This window comes from Peromyscus leucopus, chromosome 15, assembly GCF_004664715.2.
Source record: "Peromyscus leucopus breed LL Stock chromosome 15, UCI_PerLeu_2.1, whole genome shotgun sequence".
Lineage (NCBI taxonomy): Eukaryota > Metazoa > Chordata > Mammalia > Rodentia > Cricetidae > Peromyscus > Peromyscus leucopus.
Genome location: NC_051076.1, coordinates 5862408 through 5886549, shown reverse-complemented (window position 1 = coordinate 5886549; position 24142 = coordinate 5862408). Strand labels below are relative to the sequence as shown.

The 24142-nt window shown below is 48.1% G+C and overlaps 1 protein-coding gene across 1 annotated transcript in view; it reads right to left on the bottom strand.

Moving 5' to 3' along the window:
* Window positions 1-24142, bottom strand: part of Hhat (hedgehog acyltransferase) — a 268490-nt gene that overhangs the window by 44997 nt on the left and 199351 nt on the right. The window contains exon 11 of the mRNA XM_028882840.2: window positions 5273-5417. Within this exon, the coding sequence (XP_028738673.1) occupies window positions 5273-5417 (145 nt within the window). The remainder of the gene's footprint in view (window positions 1-5272; window positions 5418-24142) is intronic.

Genomic DNA, 24142 nt, shown 5'->3' with positions numbered 1-24142 from the left:
TGTTCCTTCTCAGGTCTTTGATGTGGTTGAAAACTAGATAGTTGTAATTTCCTCAGTTATGATAAAAGATAAGTTAGATATAAAACCTTAAACTCACAAATATAAGATAGATAGGACATCTTCTTTAATATTGTAACTATAATTCTTGCTCGGTAATTGTTTTGTTATATGTAATTTTACCATGTTAAAGTTAAAACCTTCCTTTTTAAAAAAAAAAGAAAAAAAGGGAAGTGCTGTGGATATTGCTCTATATAAATAAAACACTGATGGCCAGTGACCAGGCAGGAAGTAGGTTGCCAGGCAGGAAGTAGGTAGGACAAGGAGAGAGGAGAATTCTGGGAAGTGGAAGGCTGAGGGAGAGACACTGCAGCCACCGCCAGGACAAGCAGCATGTAAAGACTCTGGTAAGCCACCAGCCACGTGGCAAGGTATAGATTTATAGAAATGGGTTAATTTAAGATAAAAGAACAGTTAGCAAGAAGCCTGCCACGGCCATACAGTTTATAAGTGGAAAAAAAAATATCTGATTTGCTGTGAGGCATATGTAGCTAACTGCCAACTGTAACTCTCCCTCCTAGAGGGAAGGTTCTATGACTCCAGAGCCAGAGACTTACAAGACTGGGGAAACTCAGAAGGTTAAGAGTCACTAAGCCCCTCCCCAAGATGATATGAGCAGTGGCAGTTGATTGTGGGAGGAGATGCTTCTTTGTAGCTGCCTGCAAGTTCAACAGGGAACACCAGGGTTTTGTGAATCATCCCTGTGCTGGGGTGGGCTCTTCAGTGATGCAGCTGCCTGTGAATCTCCCACACTCAAGTAACCTCACATCATAAGCTTCGCTAGACCTGCATGGAATTATTTCTTCAGCCTGTCTGGGGCAAACAGACATGTGTTCATGTCTCCCAGGACAAGTTACACAACAGTGTGATGGTCACCGTATATTATCAACTGGACAGGACCTGGGATCAGCTGGGAGGCAAGCCTTCAAGCATACACAAGCAACTTGTCTAGGATTATTTAGAATAGGTTAGTCTCTGGCATGCCCGGGAAGAATCATGGCAATTATGCTAATTGGGGAAGACCCATCCTACCAGAGGGTGGCACCATTCCAATGGGCTGGGGTCCTGGACTTCATAAATACAAGCACTCATCTCTCTCTGCTTCCTGACTGCAGATGTGACCAGCTGCCTCAAGTTCCTGCCTCTACGACTTCCCATCATAATGGACTGCACTTGTTCCCTCAAACCATGAGTCAGAAAGGCCCTTTCTCCCTTAAGTTGCTCTTGTCTGCCATTTTATCACAACAGAAAAGTAACTAAGACGATGGCATTTGCAAACCCTCAATAACCCCTGTGCAGTGCAGCACAGAGGAAGGGGATTTCTATTAAACCCTGAAGTCTAGGTGCTAAGCTTGAGTATGCTCCACTCCCTGGAGACAGGTCCCCTCACATCTTCATCATGTCCTCCATGTGCAGAGACAACTCTTAGAGCAACAGGAGGTCAGAGGTCAGGGCCAAAGCCCTGACACATCCATCAGCAGCTACGTGCACAGGGTAATGGGCCTTTCTGGGGTCCTTGGGGGCCAGGTGATTTCAGAACTCAGATTTTCCTCCTCAGTTTTAGAATGCTGATCTATTAACACTTCCAGGAAGACCTGAGGATGCATACTACTAACTCATTAATTATTTCTTGTACCTAAGCATGAATATTTATAACAACGTCTCTATCAGGTTGATCTAAATTGTAAGACAGCCAGGCTAACAGGATGGGAGATGTGGCACCATCTGGCTCACTTCCCTCCATGAGAGACCTAACTCGGGAATTCAGGGCAAAGACCCCCAAGAAAATGACAAAGGGGGCAGCTGACAAAATCCCAGCAGATGTTCCTTGACACCAGCAGCCCATGAAACAGATGGGTTTGTCTTGAGAGCCCCTGGCTTCGGAACCCCGAAGAGAAATGATTTCACAGTCTTGTGTGAAGAATCAGAGTCCCTGAGACCAAGGAGGACAGAAACACTGTGTGCTATCACACACCACAGAAGGACACACAACCTGCTGGTCCCACATAATGGCAGATCTGCAGGGTGCCAGGCAAGCGGTGCGGGAGGCCTCCTGCCACCAGGAGCAGCAAGAGCCAGCACCCTGGAGATGGTGTTCTGCCCTCTCCAGGGCCAACACGCCCAGGTCTGTGCCCAGGTCTTACTCCAGGCAGCTCCTGGCTGAGTCCACTCCCGAAGCCTTGACTGCCAGCTCCATGCACTTGACTTTCACATATTAATCACTGGTTCTTCCTCTTCCTCACATCCAACTCAAACTTTGCACCTCCATCTGGGGGAGTGTGTGACATTCACAGCTGATATATGCCACACCTGCCTGCTTCCCACAGCTCCAGACTGGCACTCGGGACTATAACATAACTGGTTCCGGCCAATGGGACGTGAGCAGAAATGTCACATGTCACTAAGGTATTTAGTGTCTCGTGCACTGGCCTCATGCTTTCTTTTTTTCCCTGATGCTAAGACATCACAGTGGACAGTCACCAAATGTTCTAAGTCCTAGAATTACAGCTTAGAAAACGTGACTGGGTTTGCCATAAACTACCCCACACCACCACCCTACCCTACCCCACACCACCACCCCTGCCCTACCCCACACCACCACCCTACCCACCCCACACCACCACCCTACCCTACCCCACACCACCACCCCTGCCCCACCCCACCACCCCTGCCCCACCCCACACCACCCACCCCTGCCCCACCCCACACCACCACCCCTGCCCCACCCCACACCACTACCCCTGCCCCACCCCACACCACCACCCTACCCTACCCCACACCACCACCCCTGCCCCACCCCACACCACCACCCTACCCTACCCCACACCACCACCCTACCCTACCCCACACCACCACCCCTGCCCCACCCCACACCACCACCCCTGCCCCACCCCACACCACCACCCCTGCCCCACCCCACCCCACCACCCCTGTCCTACCCCACACCACCACCCTGCCTACCCCACACCACCACCCTACCCTACCCCACACCACCACCCTACCCTACCCCACACCACCACCCTCCCTACCCACACCACCACCCTGCCCACACCACCACCACCCTACCCCACCTCACACCACCACCCCTGCCCTACCCCACACCACCACCCTACCCACCCACCACCCCCCCCCCACCACCACCCTACCCTACCCCACACCACCACCCCTGCCATACCCCCACACCACCACCCCTACCCCACCCCACACCACCACCCCTGCCCCACCCCACACCACCACCCTACCCTACCCCACACCACCACCACCACCCTACCCTACCCCACACCACCACCCCTGCCATACCCCCACACCACCACCCCTGCCCCACCCCACACCACCACCCCTGCCCCACCCCACACCACCACCCTACCCTACCCCACACCACCACCCTGCCCCACCCCTACACCACCACCCCTGCCTGCCCACAGCACAGCCCTGGAGTCACAGGCACATGTGTGTCACACAAGCTTGCTTTTATATGGGTGCTGAGGGTTTGACTCCTACCTGCTGAGCCGTCTCCTCAGCCCTGAGTAATAAACACGTACAGTGAACATCCACCAAGATTTGGAGTCTCTGCTACGGCAGCCAACGTTAGTTACCCCGGCACACCGGCCTTCCTGGACACTGGTAAATCCTTGCTTGGTGCTTAGCTTAAACACCGCTCCCGAGGAAAGTCAACCCTCTGCTTTAATGGCTTCCGGCAGTTCCCTCAGACATCCGCACAGTGCCTACCCCAATCAAGTGTCCCGTGGAGAACATTTGTATTTGGCTTCCATGTTTATCTGTGTTTCTTGCATTTCCTCCACCTCTTCATGGGATGGATACAGGTCTCACTATGTGGCTCAGGCTGGCCTCAGACTCTGGAACCTTCTTCCTCAACCTCCTGAGTGCTAGGATTTTGGGTGGAGTCGCCACCCCCAGCAATAGGCTTCCTTCCTCGTCCTTGTGTTCACGGTGTTTGTAGACAGCAAACACCTGATAGATGTGATTTACTCAAGTGGAAACCAGAGCCTTCTCATCAGGTGACAAGGGGTCTAAAGTCATCTCCCCACCCCCAATCTCCATGTGCCCATCAATGTCCCAGGTTCTGCGGGAGCCGTGAGCTGAATGTCCCAGAAAGTACACCAAAGAGGGCATTTACAGTGGCAAGCTTGTGGGACCTCATGAGCCCACGGAGCCACGCAGTCTATCTGCCTCATGCCTGATAGCAGGCACACCAGCTGCGTCAGGTTAATGTTTCTGCTGTTAAAAGAAAGATGCAGCAAAAATTTCTCTGGCTCCTCAGGGACCCGATGCAGAGATGACAGGCCAGCCGCCACATCCAGTCCCACCACCACCGCTCAGCCGGGACTCCCCAAACCCAAGCACGGGTGGAGGAAGTGGAACAGTGGATACAGTGGATCCTTTCTTTGGAAGCACGGTAAGCTGGCTACGGTGCTACACTCAGAGCTATTCTGTTCTCACCTTGCAGAAGTCCCAGTGGTGAAGAGATAACAATGGTCCGCCATTACTGTAGTTTTCACAACTGCCCCACACTAGCATTCCACCTGCGGCAGATGTGGCTTTGCTGTGGGTGCTGAGGCAACCCACTCAGTGAACATGAAACAAAAGATTATCTCAGCATTGGGGCCAACGTGCTGGCTCAGTGGGTGAAGGTGCTTACGGGGGCAAGCCTGGAGACCTGAGTTCGATCCCTAGGCCCATGAAAAGGTAGAAGGAGAGAAACAATTCCACAAACTTGTCCTCTGACTTCTTGTGCACATATGCTATGGCACACATGTGCCTACACACACATAAGCCAACATGTATATTTTTCCTTTTCAGAACAATTGAGTGATGATGTTCAGAGACAAATGTCCAGGTCCAGAGCTGGACACCAGACCCAGACTCACAGCTCCAGGACAGCACAAGGGGATGTCCAGGAGTGTTGCTGGCAGAAACTTGGAGCATGAGTGGAATAAGGCTAGACTTAATGCAGAAGGGCATGGAGGGTGCAGGAGAGCTGGGGGTCCCACATTTGGATGTCAAGCATCATGGGCAGCAGATATGAGGTGCCTGAGAACAGGTAACACGGCAGTCACAGTGGAGCGAGCAGAAGCTGTGCCCAGCTGACACCTGGCTGGTCACATGTCACATGCATGGCTCTCCCAAGACTCCCAAGTCAACCACAGCACCTGAATACAAAGGAGACACCTGGCAGCAGCAGAACCATACTCACCTTGCAGGAAGATCCTGTACCAGTAGATTTTTCCAACGTGAATCCCCCCGAGAAACACCAGGTTGAACAGGATCAGCATAGAGGTGGAGCAGGAGGCCAGCAGAGCATGCAGCCGACGGCGAGCTCGCGGGGAGAGGTACCGGGTCTGTGAGGGAAATGCAGACGCGTTTCACCGAGAGGCAAGAGAACTGAGGCTAAGTTTACTTCTGCCTGGGTATTTCTACTGCTGTGATAAAAACCACGACTGAAAACAACCTAGGGGAGAAAGGGTCTGTGTCACCTTACAAGTCATATGTCCATCCTCCAGGGACAGGGCAGGGACTGGAGGCCTGATGCAGTGGCCAAGGAGGAACGCTACTGACTGGCTTGCTCCTCATGGCTTGCTCACCGGGGTGTTTTGATACAGCACCCAGGACCACCAGCCCAGGGGTGGCACCACCCACAGTGAGCTCAGCCTTCTCACATCAACCACCAACTGAGAAAATGCCCCACAGGCCAACCTCGTGGGGGCATTTTCTCAGTTGAGTCTCCCTCTTCTGTCGAGTTGGTATAAAACCAGCACAATATCTTCTGTTGCCAGGGCCAGACTCTTCCTCCTGAACGTGGAGCCAGGTCAGTGTGGAGACAGTTCTCAGAACCTCTGGCCTACGACATATCCATTCTACCCTAAGAAGTGAAAACACTCCAGCAATGTTACTTCTTCCACACCCGGCCTCCCTCTGGCCTTGGCAACTTAAGTTCTAAAGCCGGTTAGGATGTAGGAACCCTCTTACCCACCGGGTGAGACATCGTTGTGTGTTTTCTGCCTGTAAATCCATAGATAAAAATCACTTTAAATCATTCCCCACAATATAACTCCATGCCAAGACCAAAGTGACCAGAGGTCAAGATCATGGTGACCTCCTAGATTGGTGGACTGGACCCTAGGACATCAGCCAGCTCCCCTGAAACCTGCTATGAGGAGTAACACCTTGGGTGCATGCGAGACACACTGCGAGCCTCAACTCGATGGACTTTAGAATCACCACAGAAACAAACCTCTGGACAGGTCTGTGAAGGAGTTTCTAGACTGGGTCAACTGAGTAAGAAGAACCGTAAACACGAGCCCCAGACTGCGTAAGAGAGAGTGAGCTGAAGCCCAGCATTCATCCCCCTCTGCTTCCTGGCTGTGAATGCAACGTGACTGGCTGCCTCACGTTCCTGCCACGGTGACTTTTACAGCATGATGGACAGCACCCTCGAACCGTACGGCTAAACAAGACCTTCCTTCTCCAGGTCACCTTTCTCAGGCATTTTGTCACCACAGCAAGGAACTACTACAGTTTCTCAACAGCACACAGCAGCAGCTGAGAAGGTGCTGACCACAGTGCCTGGAGGACTGTGGATAGAAGGACCCTTCCAGTGAGCACAGATGTTCCATTTTCCCTCCTGGGTCTTCATTTCATGCCTCTCTGGTAGTTCCTCTTTGTATCTCATCCCTTACATTGTGTTTGGCGCTGCCAAAGGCCACCCAACCATGACTGGAGGTGTGAGAGCCCCATAAACACATCTGTGAGTTCTGCGTAGAGCCAGGGGCAGTACCCAGCAGCTACACACAGCCCAGGGGTTCTGACAAACGCTTTCACGGAATCAAGGAGAGGCAATGGACGGTCAGTAGATCTAACAGCTCTCTGGAAACCTGCAGATCTCAGCTTCAGATGTGCTGTGATTTCAAGGGTTCCATGGCCGCAGCCTGTGTGAGTCACACAGGCAGAGACAAGCCTGGAAGGTGAATCTCATCAGGGTCCCCTCAGTCTAGAGAAATCAGTCCCCAGTCTGGCCCTTCTCTCTGCTGTGAGCTCAGGTTATTCCAGAAGTGCACATCTCACTGCAGAGGGGCGTTTTCCTAACACTGTTGGTCGGTCCATGGTCTCACAATAATGGGGGACAGACCACCAAAGTCTATTAAACCAGAAGCAAACTTTATTCCAGAAAAATAAAAAATAAAAAAAATAAAACACCACAGGGCACAAAAGCTGATCAGCTAGCTGAGACCAGAGCCAATGTTGGAATTCTGAGGCTGCAGCAGCTGGAGGGGGCTATAGCTTCTTTTTATAGTACAGGGTAAGCATGAGACATAGACAACGGAATTTTTACAGTTTTGAAGTTAAACGTTTAGAGACAAATTGTTTTAGGTTTTTACAGTTTTCCATTAACAAGGTTTTAGCTAAACAATATTTTTATATCCCTGCAGCCCTTCCTGACTCAGTTAATTGATGTTCGTCCAAACCCGCAACTTCCCCTGGCATAGCTGGGTTCCCATGGGGAGGAACACGAAACAGTGCAAGGCAGGCTGTCACGCAGAACTCATTAAAAGTCAACTTTGGTTTTGGTAGTGAGTGGTGGGGGGTCATGGAAGAATAGCTAGCCCCAGGGCTGCAGAGGGCAATCTTTAGTAAAAGAAAACTAACGTTTGGGTTGTTGACAGAGCGGCCCATCATAAAACACAGAGGGGCCCAGTTAAAGGCTAATCCTTTTTTTTTTTTTGCTAGCCACACTGATGGCTGTCAGTTTCTATTCCTTAAGTTTATAACTTTATATTTTTATATTCCTGGACCCTTCAACCCCATTCTCTCTTCCCACACTACTTTACAGAGGGGGTTTATGGCCACCATACACCAGTGTGGCCTTTGCATGAATAAGCCACTTGGGGAACAGTGTAAGCTGTCTGTCTGGATGTGGCCTAGAAAGCTCTCCAGCCCAGAGGTCCCAGACAGGATGTCACCTAGTCACTCTCACTGCCCCCAGAGGCCATGACCAAGACCAGGGGTGTTGTCAGGCAAGGGGGGAAAGGATGCTGGAGAAGGGAGCACTCATCACCCAGCTGCTCACTTCCGAGAATGCCTGTCCACTGTGGTTTCTGCATCTTAAAGCAGAAGAAGATGTTCTAGGAGCAGAACTGACTCAGCTGGCAACAGCTAGGGAGGTGGCTGGAGAGGAGATGAGGATGAAGAACTCTGAATAATGAATCAAGAAACCATGAGCTGTCTGGATTGGTGTGGATGTGTCCAAATAACTCCCTGTAAGTACAGAGGCCACGGTGACAAATTTGACTTCCCAGGACCCAGGGAGCCATGCCCAGTCATCCTACCCTCCACCCTGAACCTGACACCCTAGGAGGGAGTTGGAAGACCCCTTCTCCTTCCCCTTTATCAGTGGAGGAGCCAGTGAAGCTAAGGGGGCTCTTCTTTTATGAGAAGTGACTAAATTCGTTTAAAACAATCAACAGAGAGATGTTGACTGGTTAAACTTCCGAGCGTTACTCAGTCGGCTGAGGTGCTGTTTCCCTGAACAGGAAAGCCAGGCTACAGTGAGCTGAGCGTCCCCATGAGGGAGGGTGAAGAGTCAGGCCTGCTCGCCCCTGAGGACAACTTGAACATGAAGATGTTGCCCCTGCCTGTGACACAAGGGCTACTTGAACACAAATGCCTAGCAGTCAGCCTGGTAAGCAAGAGGGGTACAGAGTCACAAGGGGTGGATAGTTCACACAGCGTGGACACACTGGAAAAAGAGAAGGGTCGCAGTGCAGGGGAGACAGAAGTAGGCTCAGGCTACTTGGAGCTTTGAACAATCTAAACTTATATGTTGTTGTTGTTTTTTATGTCCTAGAACTTTCCATGTAGTGCTTTCAGACCACAGTTGATGCAAGTCACTCAAACTATAGAATCAAAAGTGCAGATAATGAGGGTTATTGTCCGTGGATAGAGGTGGAAGTTGACATTAGGGGTCTTGGGTCTTGACATTAGTGACCTGGGTCTCAGTCACTGGTTTATAAGTTTTGTTTTGTTTTAATTAAGACAGTTCTTAGATGTCCCAAGAGGAAAAACAGGGTATATTCCCTTGGTCCAGATAGCTATATCAATAAGTGGAAAGTTCTAAGTCCTTATTTAAACCCATTTCCTTCGTACTTTCTGACATTCTATCCCGCTCCTGTGGTGTCTTGAATCTAGGATGCAAGCTATCCGATGCAAATAGAGCCACGTCCTCAGCTCAGTGACCCACCCTCCTGTCTCATATGCTTAAAAACAGCCTGAAGAAGAGAACTCATGCAGAGGAATTATAAATGAGACAGGGGAACGCCAGCATACAAGGAGCCATAAATTACGACAATGAGAGTCCAGTCTCCAACTTGATCAGATAATGACAGTATGACTGACAAACAGAATTCAAATGTCATTAACATACATTTATCAGGGCAAAAAGAGAGTTCTGGTGTGGCTATGGCCAATCCCCAGACGACAGAAAGGACTATGGCATTCCAATATGCTGGAAGCAAGTATCTGGGAGTGGTGCTGTCCCCAGGACATGTTTGGAAAGTTGTCAGGTTCTCTAAACGACTACTCCACCAACCCTGAGAGTGAGTGAAGCCCCCTGTGGATGAACAAGGCCACCAGATCCAACAGCTATGGATCCTAGCCTCCTCAGCACACACCTCTGAAGTTCAGAGTGTGGAACGGAAGGGAGATGGAGCAAGTTAGCAAGAACCTCTGAGTCCCATGCAGGTACCTCAGACATGGCAGAGAAGAGGCTACTGTAGTTTGTTTTCACGTCAGTGTAACTCACCCTCCCCGCTCAGTGAAGGTACAGGACTTGCCTTCATTACACGAGTGTCTCAGAACACCAGGAAGCTCAGGCCTGGGGGAGGCCTCTGCTCAGCCATCTGAGAACACTGGGGTTGATGAACCAAAGGGATTGATGAAGGTGGGACATAACAGCAGCCACTGAGGCTTCTCGAACACCTACTTCCAAGGTGAGGAGAGCAGCAACCACGTGAGTCACAGAACTCAACCAACTTCTGTCAAACTAGTTTGCACTTCCTGCTGTGAGATGTTGGCTCCATAGAAATGCCCCCTGCCTTTTCCAGCCAACATCCTGTCCTGGAACTATCAAGATGGTCTGGGCCGGCAAGCTGGTGCCTGGGGTTCGGGCTGCAGCATGTGGGATCCAGTGAGGCCGAGCACACAGGTGAGGTGTGGGCAGGAGGTGTTGCAGAGCTGAAGGACGCTGAGCTCGGCCTCTTGACTGTCCACAGAGGAGCTGAAGTGGGAAGGGGCTAGCTAAGCATGTGGGGGAGCAGATGGCTGGAGGAATGGCTGCTGGAGACTGTGACAAAGGCTTGGCAAGTGTGACCCGATGCTTTTTATTTTTAAGTAGGGGAAAAGCTAAAAATGGAAACTGGGTGGGCTTGAGCAGCTGGACACGGTTCCCCATGAAATCACAGATTTTCATTTTCTAATGATGATGCTCACTACAGGGTGAGGGGGGGTGGAAGCAGCGCAGAGGAAGTGACCCTGGACATCAATGGGACAGGTGGGCACCCATGGGCCACAAAGAAGCCACCAAAGAAGAGTGGCCTGGTGAAGCATTCAAGGTCAGAAAAACAGATTCCAAGGTCCTGTCTCCATCTCAAAATACTTCATTGAATTTGCATTAGAAGTCTGTGTTCAGCCTTTGCTCCCCTCGAGGCTCCTGAGAATCAGGCTAGGCCGAGTTAAGCTCATGCAGGAGCCCTTCATGTTCTGTCCCATCCTGTGCCCAAGCCAAATGAATAATGAAAATATTCAGAATGTAATGCCTCCATCTTTCAAGTGTACTTAACTTCAAAAAGTACCTAGTCACAGCTGGGAGGTATGTGTGGCGCACTCCTTTAATCCCAGCACTGGGAGGCAGAGGCAGGCAGATCTTTGTGAGTTTGAGGCCAGCCTGGTCTACAGAGCGAGATCCAGGAAAGGTGCAAAGTTACACAGAGAAACCCTGTCTCAAAAAACAAACAAACAAACAAAAAAGTACCTAGTCACACTTTGTATGCTAATTAAGGTTTTTAAATTGAGATTTAAAAGAACTTGTTCACCTCAGCTTCATTTCCTGGTCGGCTGCTGAGATCTGAACACGCTCTCAGAAGAGAAACATCTGCAGCTTCAACACTGCTTCTGTCCCCAACACAGAGCGCTCGTACATACACACACACACACACACACACACACACACACACACACACCGCATGCAGTGCTGCTCTACACGCAGTCGGTGTTATCCTTGTGCTTGCTTCAAGTCTCAGTGCAGCATTAGCTCAGAAGAGCTGCTCAGGTCTGGCTCTCCCCTGCTTAACTGTCCATCCAGAACAAGCTGGCGCCTCACTCAGTTCACAGCTGTATCTGATGAACATAATCCTGACAGCGTCAAACAGCCGTCCTCAGCGTGTTCTCCCACCAACAGGACAGACACAGCATGCACCTTTACGCCGAATAACTTCAGCTTGTGATGCAAAGACTGCTTGTGTGAGGAATGACCTGTACTGCAGAGTAGAGAGAACTATTCCTGTCTTACACACAGTGAAGCACGGGTTCCAGTTAAGACACTGACCAGTCAACACAGGCCTTCACACACAGTTCTCCGACTCAAAGATGTCCTGCTTCCTGCACTCCACATCTGGGTGCACGTCCCTAGGCTGTAACCCCCGAGATCTTCTTCTCTTTAGGGTTGGTAGATGCACACTGTGGGTCAGCTCTCCCCCACTGTGACAATGTACCTGAGATGAACAACTTCAAACAAGGTGCGGTTTATATTCACTCATTGTTTAACCCATTGCTTTGGGCGAGAGCAAAGCAGAGCAGAATGGTGTTGAGAGCATGTGGTTGGGTGGGCTGCTCATCTATGGTGACCAGGAAACACAGGGAGGGGTATGAGGCAGGAGATAAGACAAGCCCCCAGGAGATGCCCCAAGAACTGACTCCCAGGAGGTCCTACCTCTAAGGACAGTTCCATCACTCCTGTTTCCATCACCTCCTAAGAGTCTACCACTGGAATCGATGGGTTAATCTGCGGATGAGGTCGGAGCCTTTGTGATCCAGTCACATCCTGAAGCCACACCTCTAGGAACTTTGCTGCAGTGGGAACCAAGCCTTTGAGGGGCATTTCAGCTCCAAACCAAAAAGTCACCAAGCATCGAGTCTGGAAGCAGAAATGTATGGCTGATACTCACACTGGAATCTTAAAAGGGGCCTTGGTTACCCTTGAGATTCAGCAAATCTTCCTAGAAAGTGACAGATGAAAGAACACAGACTACCTTAATAAAAATGAACAGGTCCTGGGGTGGGGCCCTGGGACACGAGATTTCAGATAGACAGCAAAAATGAATTCAGAAGCTCTACTTATAGCACAATGGGGAAATTAATAATGCATATTCTTCTTACTCTTTTTGTTTGTTTGTTTGTTTGTTTGTTTGTGTTTTTCGAGACAGGGTTTCTCTGTGTAGTTTTGGTGCCTGTCCTGGATCTTGCTCTGTAGACCAGGCTGGCTCTTTTTTTAAAAAAAAAGATTTATTTATTTTATTTATGTATATGAGTGTTTTGCCTGTATGAATGTATGTGTACATGTGCATGCCTGGTGCTCATGGAGGTGAGAAAAGGCCATTGGAGCCCCTGGAACTGAAGTTATGGACAGTTGTGAGCTGTCATGAGGGTGCTGGGAACTGAACCTGGGTCCTCTGCAATAGCAACCAGTGTTCTTAATCACTGAGCCATCTCTCCAGCGCCAGCATATTATATTATTGAAAACCATATAGAAAGCAGATTTTTGAGTCTTCTCACTAAAGAAAATAACTTTATAAGACTATGCTCCTATGAACCAACTCAACCATTCTACCACATTTCAAAAACTGAAATGTAAATTTACATAGTAAATATACAAAATTTTCACTTCGTCTATTTAAAAAAATGAATAAATTAACTAATAGGCCTCATACCTATATCTGGAAAGGAAGAAGTAAAATGATCTCTGTTCACAACATGAGAGTATAATTTTTAGGAAAAGCAAAAGAACTTATTGAAAGAAAAGAAAAATTCAGCAAAATTTAGGATTACTAAATTAATATTCAAAAACTGGTTGTTTTATATACTATGAACCATCCTAAAGGAAATTAAGGGGCTAGAGGGTGGCTCAGTGGTAAAATGCTCACTGTGCAATCATAAGGACCTGGATTTGGGTCCCCAGGACCCGTGGTCCCGGTGTCCCCATGCGCCCGTGGTCCCGGTGTCCCCATGCGCCCGTGGTCCCGGTGTCCCCATGCACCCGTGGTCCCGGTGTCCCCATGACAAGATGGGAGGCAGACACAGGAGGAGTCCCAAAAGCTCGCAGGCTCTCTAGCCTGTTGAACATGGTGGCAAACAAGAACTCTGTCTCAAGCAAGGTGGAAAGGAACAACACCCGAGGCTGTATTCTGATGGCCATACTGCAGCATGGCATATATGCACCCACAGCCTTGCACAAACATGAACACACACACACATGCATTATACACGCCGTACACTGGAACACATATGTGCACACACCAAGATTTTTAAAAGGGGAGAAAAAGAAACCATTCAAATGCCTATCATTAGATTAGTGAATAGATAAAATGTAGCATATAAATATAATGGAGTACTATTCAGCTTTAAAAAAGAAATTCTGATACACGCTACACAGATAAACCTCAGGGACAATAAGCTAAGTGGAAGACACACTGTCTGATTCTGGTTGAATGAGACTCGGAACAGTCGAAGTCACAGTGGCTACCAGGGACTGCCTAATGGGGACAGAGTGTGCTGATGGAAACCTCGAGAAATTCTTATGGTAATGGTTGTTCAGCAATGTAAATGAGCCTGACACCACTGAATTTTATGCTTAATGGTGATTAAAATGGTAAGTTAAACTGTAAATTTATTTTTATTACAATGAAAAAATTAACAGGCCTTGTCTATCAGACGGATATGCAGAAGAGAACACATGTAATTTTCAAGCACATCCATGATCACATTTAGCTTGTGCTACATTCTACAACACAGTCATGAATGTCGTGCTCACTGACGAGGTTCCGTTAGCAAGACACGAGAAAACCAATACTGCATCAAAATCTAAAGTCCTATTCAAACCCAGAGTCTATACCTCAGTAATAATGAAATGGGTAAGCTTCAGTAATTATGATCATGAAACCAAGGGAAAAACATGAGAGGAAGTTATGAAAGGAACTTAAAAGCCTCTGTTGTCTTCACAGCAATATGTTTGGGAATCTCGATGAAAACAGTAATTATCCTGAAAAATAAATGACCTGAAATTTCAAATAGAAAAGCTAGAAACACAGCCAGGGAAGACTGTAAATGGCCAAAGCTGTAGGAACAAAGAACACATGGGAGGTCTCAATGCACAAGTTTAAGCCAACGGTGAAGGGAAAGGTGATTTTCCTTTCACAGAAACTATTTTAAAAATAGAAAACCATCTCATAACATTAGTGTAACCCTGATATCCAAGTCATAAAAAAATAAGGGGCTGGAAAGAGGGCTCAGTGGCTAAGAGCACTTACTGCTCTTGAGGAGGGCCCAGGTCCAGTGCAACCACCTTAACTCCAGTTCCAGGAGACCTGACACTCTCATCTGGCTTCTGGGGACATCTGCACACTGCACACATGATTCACGGAAAACTTACATAGGCACACACACACAAAATAGATAAATTAAACTTAAAAAGAAACATAAAACCAGAAGCTAACCTTCTACACACTGCCTGAAAAAATACAAATTAAGTAGCAAGAAATTAAAAACAAGAATGATGATTTAAAAACACTCTCGATGGGCTGGCTAGTCTTGTGTCAACTTGACACACAAACTAGAGTTATCCGTAAGGATGGAGCCTCAGTTAAGAAAATGCCTCTGTAAGATCCAGCTGTAAGGCATTTTCTTAATTAATGATTGATGGGAGAGGGCCCAGCCCAATGTGGGTGGGTCATCCCTGGGCTGATGGTCCTGGGTTCTATAAGAAAGCAGGCTGAGCAAGCCATGGGGAGCAAGCCAGTAAGCAGCACCTCACTATGACCTCTGCATCAGCTCCTGTTTCCTGCCTTCACTGCTTTTGATGCTGTGGAAGTGTAAGTAAAATAAACCCTTTCCTCCCCACGTTGCTTTTTGGTCATGGTGTTTTGTTGCAGCAATAGAAACCCTGACTAAGACAAGTTGGTACAAGCATAGTGGGGTATTGCTGTGACAGACCTGGCCATGTTTTGGGGAGGATTGTGGAAAGACTTTGGAACTTTGGTCTAGAAAGGCCACTGAGTGTTGAAAGCTCAGTGGGATGGTGTGTGGAAGTCTGGAGACAAGAATGTTGAGAGCAGTGCAGAGGATAGAGGCCTGGCTTGTGAAGTTTCTGAGAAATTTAAAGACTCTATCAGGGTCATTTGCTATTTAGATGTAAGATTCTGTCATTCTGGTTAGCTGAGGCTGAAGAATCAGCTATGAATTACAAGATACCAGGACTACTAAAAGCAAAACCTTTGCTTTGTTGGGATACTCGATGCTGGTCAGCAGGAGCTGAGAAGTTAGCGGTGATTAAGAAGAGACTAACATCATTGAGTTGAAATCTTCTGGGAAGTGTTTCCTGAGAGTCAGTACATAGAAGCTGTATTTTAGAGGTGATCAAGGTTGTACCTCATTCTGGCAACTGAACTTGGTAGTATAAGAGTCTCCCAGGTGGTGCTGGTTTTGAAGGCATAAGGGGTCATGGAGAACAGCTGAGTCTTGGCATGTAAGAGGTCCAGAGAGACCATTGGTGAACTTACAGTCTCAGTGGAAGTTGAAGGCCCAGGACTGAAGGGGTCAGGCAGAAAAGTTGAGGCTTGGCACCATGAAGAGAGCCTAAGAGAGGCTATTGGTGAAAGTGCAGCCCAGTTACAGCAGAAGACCCAGTATTTTGGAGATGCCAGTACCATGGATGACCACCAAGAACAGCAGCAGCAGTGGAGTGGAGCCAGGTGGAGCCTAGAAGACAAGCTGTGTGTGCTGCAGAGGGCAGAGCTGGAGAAGTGACCCAAGCCCAGAAGGTGATGAGTGGATCCCAGACATGGGACATTGTGTTGCTTACACAATAGAAGTCTGGTTTTGTTTTGTTCCGATTGTGACTATGTCCTGTGTCATGGTTCTTCCCTATTGAAATAAGAAGGTATTTTATTTAATTTAATTTTGATTTTCACGGGAGCCCACAGTGGAGAGACTTTGTACTTTGAAAAGAGATTTTGGATTTTTGGAGAGACTGGATATTTTAAAGAGACTGGAATTTTAAGGTGTGTGAATTTTAAAAAACTGGGATGTTTAAAGTTACTTATGTTTTTAGTGTGAGATCTTGGGGATAAATAAGAAAGGAAAGGTTGTGGCTCAATAGTGATGTGTCTGTCAAGGTGACAAGGGGTTACTTGTGCTGGCTAGTCTTATGTCAACTTGACACACAAACTAGAATTATCTGAAAGGAGAATCTCAATTGAGAAAATGCCTCCATAAGATCCAGCTATAAGGCATTTTCTTAATTAGTGATTAATGGGAGAGGGCCAGTCCACTGAGGGTGGTGCCATCCCTGGGCTGGTAGCCTTGGTTTCTCTAAGAAAACAGGCTGAGAAAGTCATGAGGAACAAGCCAGTAAGCAACACTCCTCCATAGCCTCTGCATCAGCTCCTGCCTTCGGGATCCTTCCCCGTTTGAGATCCTGTTCTTCCTTCAATGATGAACAGCAATATGGAAGTGTAAGCCAAATAAACCCTTTCTTCCAAACTTCCTTTTTGGTCATGGTGTATCTTTGTAGCAATAGAGACCCTAACTAAGACATTCAATTTAGAAAAGTTTATGCTGGAATGGAAAGATGATTCGATATTAGAAACACCAGAAAATCCATCTAACTCACACATTAAATAATTAAAGAAGAATAATCCTGTGGTCACTCACTAGATGCCAGCACTGCAGAAATAGACACTCATGTGCAACAAAAAGTCCTTGGAGGCTAGAAAAAATAAAACTTCATCTGAAGAAGATGCTCTGCCCACAGCTCCAACGCAGCAGCCCCGCAGAGGCAGGAGGAGAGGGCTTCTCCCCTTCCTTGTCGGCCCAAACTGAACTGAACGACCTCATCAGTAGAGTTAAGACCATTAAATGTGTTAGAATTATAATTGCTGTCAGGAACCAAGCTGTCAGAACATGTAGATGACATGGTTATCCCTCTAGGGGACCCAAAAGGGACAAAATGACACAAGATATCCACAAGACACAAAGTCATCAGCTCAACACAAAAGTCAACAGCTTTTCAGAAAACAGTAGTCAAAAAAAAAAAAATGATAAGGAAACATGCAGGACTTGAATGAACAGCTCTGGCTAGGTTTGGGGGGCATGCCTCTCAACATTCACACCACCCTGCACCCCTGTAGCAGCGCGTATGAAGAGGCACTTTGGAAAGTGATTAAGTCACAACAGTCCAACTTTCAGGAGTGCATCAGGGTCTTATCAGAAGCACAATGGAGCTCCCTCTGTCGTGAGGACAGAGCTCAGACCCTGGGGAAGGTGAACAGGCACCATCTTGGACACAGGGGATAGGATTTCATGTGTGTGTGTGTCCACGCATGTATGTCTGTGCATCCATGTCTGTCTGTCTTGGGGTTGTGCACCAATGTGCACCCATGCAGAAGCCAGAGGAAGGAACTGGAGCCTTCCTCTTCTGCTCTCCACATTAGCACCTTGAGACATAGTCTCACTGAAGCTTGCTGTCAGCCAGGCAGGTGGACCTGAGGGTTTCTGAAGATTCTCTTGTCTCCACCTCCCATCTGACACAGGAGCTCTAAGTTACAGATGCTCACACTGCTTCCAGCTGTTTGTGGTATCTGAGGATCATGCTTGCACAATATCACTGTACCCATGGGGCATACACCAGCCTGAATGTCTGTTGTTTATAAATTACTTGGTCTCAGAATTTTGTTTCAATCACACAAACAAGCTAAGACAATGGAAATGATTGAAACTGGGGTGCAATTCAAAGAATCCCAATGTACTGCAGTAAACACACTAAAGGGAGCTTCGGGAAGCCTCATCAATTCCAAAGTCCATCTGTAAGAGTCCTGTATCGGCTAGAGAGATGGCTCTGAGGGCAAAGTGCTCGCTGTGTGTGGTGCACAAGAAGCCAAGTGCAAGCTAGCACGGAGCACAGACGTCTGCGACCCCACTGCATGCGCCAGCGGTGGGACTAGAGAAGCACAGACGTCTGCGACCCCACTGCGTGTGCCAGGGGTGGACTAGAGAATGCCTGAAGCTCGTGAGTTATGCAGCACCGAACAGGAAAGACCCTGTCTCAAGCAAGGTAACAGGCAAGGACATGAAGTTGTCTTCCAATGTCCACACGTGCACTGTGGTGTGCACTGTGGTGTGCATGCGCCTGAACACACACACACACACACACACACACACACACACAGAGAGAGAGAGAGAGAGAGAGAAGAGAGAGAGAGAGAGAGAGAGAGAGAGCCAACATGTAAAAACAGTCAATTAAATTCTGGAAAGGAATCAAAAGAGGAATAAGATGTTTGCCTACAAGAAAACACAGCATGTTATAAAACCCTAGAATTTAAAATAAAGATAATCATCTAGGTCAATGCAATAGACTAGAGAGCCTGGAAATGGACCTATCCATGCTTGGATATTTATCTGGATTTTATGGCAGGGATGGGTGGGGAGCAGTTAGTTGGTGGAACAGTTTTAGCTGCAGGCCAACAGCAGACAAGACAATCCAGATATAACCAAGAGAGTTTGTCAGTCCCTGCTCTGTTCTGTTCTTGGTATCTGCCCTAAAGAAACGTTCACACATACGTGTGAGGAGCTTGAATTGGAAGCTTCACTGAAGCTCCATCTGCAAAGGAAAGAAAATGAGAAACTCAAATTCAACAACAGGAGAATTCTATCAGAAGGGTTAACTGACCACACACTCACTACACATGGACCATGGAGAACACACACCCACTACACATGGACCATGGAGACCACACACCCACTACACATGGACCATGGAGACCACACGCCCACTACACATGGACTATGGAGAACACACACCCACTACACATGGACTATGGAGAACACACACCCACTACACATGGACCATGGAGACCACACACCCACTACACATGGACCATGGAGAACACACACCCACTACACATGGACCATGGAGACCACACACCCACTACACATGGACTATGGGAACACACACTCACTACACATGGACTATGGAGAACACACACCCACTACACATGGACTATGGAGAACACACACCCACTACACAGGGATCATGGAGACCACACTTCCACTACACATGGACCATGGAGACCACACGCCCACTACACATGTACCATGGAGACCACATGCCCACTACACATGGACCATGGAGACCACACGCCCACTACACATGGACCATGGAGACCACACGCCCACTACACATGGACCATGGAGACCACACGCCCACTACACATGGACCATGGAGACCACACACCCACTACACATGGACCATGGAGACCACACACCCACTACACATGGACCATGGAGACCACACGCCCACTACACATGGACCATGGAGAATGGAGACCACACGCACACTACACATGGACCATGGAGATCACACACCCACTACACATGGACCATGGAGACCACACACCCACTACACATGGACCATGGAGACCACACATCCACTACACATGGACTATGGAGAACACACACCCACTACACAGGGATCATGAAGACCACACTTCCACTACACATGGGCCATGGAGACCACACACCCACTACACATGGACCATGGAGACCACACACCCACTACACATGGGCCATGGAGACCACACGCCCACTACACATGGACCATGGAGACCACACGCCCACTACACATGGATCATGGAGACCACACACCCACTACACATGGACCATGGAGACCACACACCCACTACACATGGACTATGGAGAACACACACCCACTACACATGGACTATGGAGAACACACACTCACTACACATGGACTATGGAGAACACACACCCACTATACATGAACCATGGAGACCACACACCCACTACACAAGGACTATGGAAAACACACACCCACTACACATGAACCACACATGAACACACACCCACATTATACAGATCATGCATCTCTGCATTACCAAAGAATTATCTCTCCAGTATATCACTAAAGAATAAAAAGTTCTTAGCCCATGCACACAGGCTACATCTTGGGATGAAGGTGAACACAGCATGTTTGTTAGGTCTGGACATTCAATAGAGCTTCAACTTTCACGCTGCATTTTTATTTTAAAGAGCCTGAATTATCAGCTAGGAAAAAGGGGGAAAGGGAATTAATTCTAGGAGTCCTTCCACTGAGTGACCCGATACCCTGGCTACCTCCCTTGAGCATAAACAGTCACTGCACATGGACGAAAAGCTAGAAGCCTGATGACCATCATGCTGAAGTTATGCTCATGGTCCTGGAGCCTCCCTCTCCAGGCAACTCTGAAGTCCCCTGGGAACACTAACTAACCTAGGATGTAGGCATGGGAATGGCTTCAGCTGCATCCTGTTCAACCAAAATAACAGCTTGGGGAAAGGCCTGCTCCCTAATAAACCTTGATATTTAACAATTTGAAATTGAGGAGAGGTAACACATTCTGAAATGCTCCGTCAAGGGACCTTCTGAAAAAAGTAAGAATCACCAGTTCAGTGTCTTCACAAACCTTATGCAACTGATAATAAACATTGAAAAATGGCACAGATCCCTAGATAAGGAAGCAGGTAAGGGACGTCAACCCAGTGTTATAAGACAGCAAAGATAGGGAATTCACATAGTGGAGATACCCAAATATTAGTCCCCAAAAAGAAGGAAAGCATTGTACCCAGGAACAGGACATGGCCCAGGTGGTATATGCTCCTCAGAAGTTAGGAGGAAGCCACAGAAGAAAACAGGAGCTTGTTACAGATCTGGGTAGTATTCTCTCCTCTTCCACACACACACAATGAAGGTCCCCTACCTTAGTGAGGGTTTCTATTGCTGCGATGAAACACCATGATCAATAAGCAAGTTGGGGAGGAAAGAATTTATTCAGCTTACACTTCCATATCACTGTTCTTCAGTGAAGGCAGTCAGGACAGGAACTCAAACAGGGTAGGCATGTGGGGGCAGGAGCTGATGCAGAGGCCATGGGGGAGTGCTGCTTACTGGCTTGCTCAGCTTTCTTTTTTTTGCGGGGGGTTGGTTTTTTGAGACAGGGTTTCTCTGTGTAGCTTTGTGCCTTTCCTGGATCTCCCTCTGTAGACCAGGCTGGCCTCGAACTCACAGAGTACTGCCTGCCTCTGCCTTCCGAGTGCTGGGGTTAAAGGCATGTGCCACCACCACCCTGCCTAATTATTATTATTATGTTTTGTTTTGTTTTTCGAGACAGGGCTTCTCTGTGTAGTTTTGGTGCCTCTCCTGGATCTCACTCTGTAGATCAAGCTGGCCTTGAACTCACAGAGATCCACCTGGCTCTGCCTTCTGAGTGCTGGGCTTATAGGCATGTGCCGCCGCCGCCGCCGCCGCCGCCACCACCACCACCACCACCACCACCACCCATCAGCCTGCTTTCTTATAGAACCCAGGACCACCAGCCAGGGATGGCACCACCCATAATGGGTTGGGTCTTCCCACATCAATCACTAACTAAGAAAATGTCCTACAGGCTTGTCTACAATCCTATCTTTTTTTTGGTTTTGGTTTTCTGAGATAGGGTTTCTCTGTGTAGCCATGGCTGTCCTGGAACTCACTTTGTAGATCAGAGTAGCCTTGAACTCACAAAGATCCACTTGCTTCTGCCTCCCAAGTGCTGGGATCAAAGACGTGTGCCACTACACTCAATCTTATGAAAGCATTTTCTTAATTGAGGTTCCCTCCTCTCAGGTGACTTTAGCTTGTGTCAAATTGACATAAAACCATCCAACATATTCCCCCACTTCAGATAAACTGCACCTGAGGAACTCTAAACTAGAGAAGTTATAGATGTGATGAAATTTGAGAACATCGAAAACATTTGCATTAAAGCTTCTAGAAAGAAAATAGTCCATACAAAGAAACAAGAACAGAAATGGCATTTCCCAACAATGAAGGTAAAAGATACAAGACAAATATCTTCAAATTTTCCAGAGAAATTGCTTTGCAACATAAAATCCCAAATCAGATATCAACAGTGAGAGTAAAAGGAGCTACTTTTTAAGATGTAAAAGGTCTCTAGAATGCATTTCCCATGATCCTTTTCTAAGAAAGATACGAAAGAATACGCTCCAGCAAACCACACAGTAGAGTGTGGTGGAGGGCGACAAGCTGGCTCAGGGCAACCGGAACAGGGGTTTCAAGGAGACGGGGAAGGCTGGACAACCGATGAACAGCAGGTCCAGGGGAGGGTCTCCAGAAGTCAGCTGACAGACCTGCAGGTACATCTGGCCGGGGAATTTCTATCTGAGGGACTTTTTCACTCCTGCAGGTGAGTCTGGAAAGTGTTGGCGGGAATCTACTCAGAGCAGCAAACAGAATGCACACTGAATTGGGGGGGGAGGGCAAACAAGGTGTTTCAGGGTCCTGCAGTGAGTCACACCGACAAGGTAAACACTGAGTTTTGAGGGAAGGGGGAAAAAGACTAAGATGGTGAAGACTCACAGAAGTCAGAAGTCAAGAGTGAGTTAGCACAGACTTGAGAAAGACGGATGTAATATCAGGGGGAACCAAGGGAATTCAAAGTTGCTGTTAAGGGATGGACATGGGAGTCCGGAGTCAGGGGAGGGGAAGCCTGTGATAGCACACCCTGCCCTGAAGAACCACACCTCCGTCAAGCAGAGCCAGGGACACCGTGGTGGTATGACAGCCATTTAGGCTGCAAGTTCACCCTGTAAAGTTCACACCACTATAAAACACCCACATCTCCGTCATGAAGTTACAAGTGATCATCTGCCTCTATAGCCCCACTTCACTTGGACCGATTTTTCAGATTAGTTACTCCATCCAAGATTGTGTGAAACTACAATTAAATTCCAAATTTTGGAGCCTGGAGAGATGGCTCTGAGGGTCAAGTGCTTGTCGTGAAGCAAGACAACCTGAGTTCAGGTACCTGGAACCTACGTAAGAATCTGGACATGGCATGTCTATAACCTCAGCACCGGGAAGCGTGGCAGGAGGACCCCTTGTGCAGGTAGGCAAGCTGGTCTTGCTGAATCGGTGAGCTGCAGGTTCAGTGAGAGACTGTCTCAGTAACTAAGGTGCAGAGGGATGGAGAAAGATCCCCAACACTGACCTCTAGAATGCACACGCACATTCATACAAGCATGGGTACACACACACACACACACACACACACACACACACACACACACACACACACACACGATTTCTAACTTGTCTAAGAATGGAGGGCTGAGGGCTGAAATGTCACTGAGTCAGATTCTCAATATGCACAAGCGGCCAAGATCTGCAGAGCCAGATGGGCAGGTGCTTCATGTGGGGTGGGTGGGATTTATCCAGGAATATCCTTCCTGTCTGAAATTCAGGATGCTCCTCCAAAGAAATCAGGTAGGACTGCATTCCACTTCCACAAGGCAAAGATAAATACCTTTTCCTGTCTCCGGTTCCCTCATCTGTGAACCTGGTAGAATTAACTGAGCCAGAAGGGCTGTTACCACTGTTGAGTAATGACACGTGTGTGACAGAGTCCCAGTGTCCATCTAGTCTTTTCTTTAACAGCCCCTGCTCATTCCTCAGAATGACAACTCTACCCTCTAATCTCTAACACAGTAAGACATGAGACCAGCCATGCAAGGCCTCTGAAGGGCAAGTCCATCTGCTTGCTTTCCTGTAACCTCTGACTTGAGATCACAATACAGGGTGGAAACCACAATGAGCAGGAACAAGAAGGTATGTATCACAGGTGACATCCCCTGAGGAGGTGGCACACAGTGCCTTCCACTGCATGCCTCTGACTGCTTTTCTGTGTCCCTG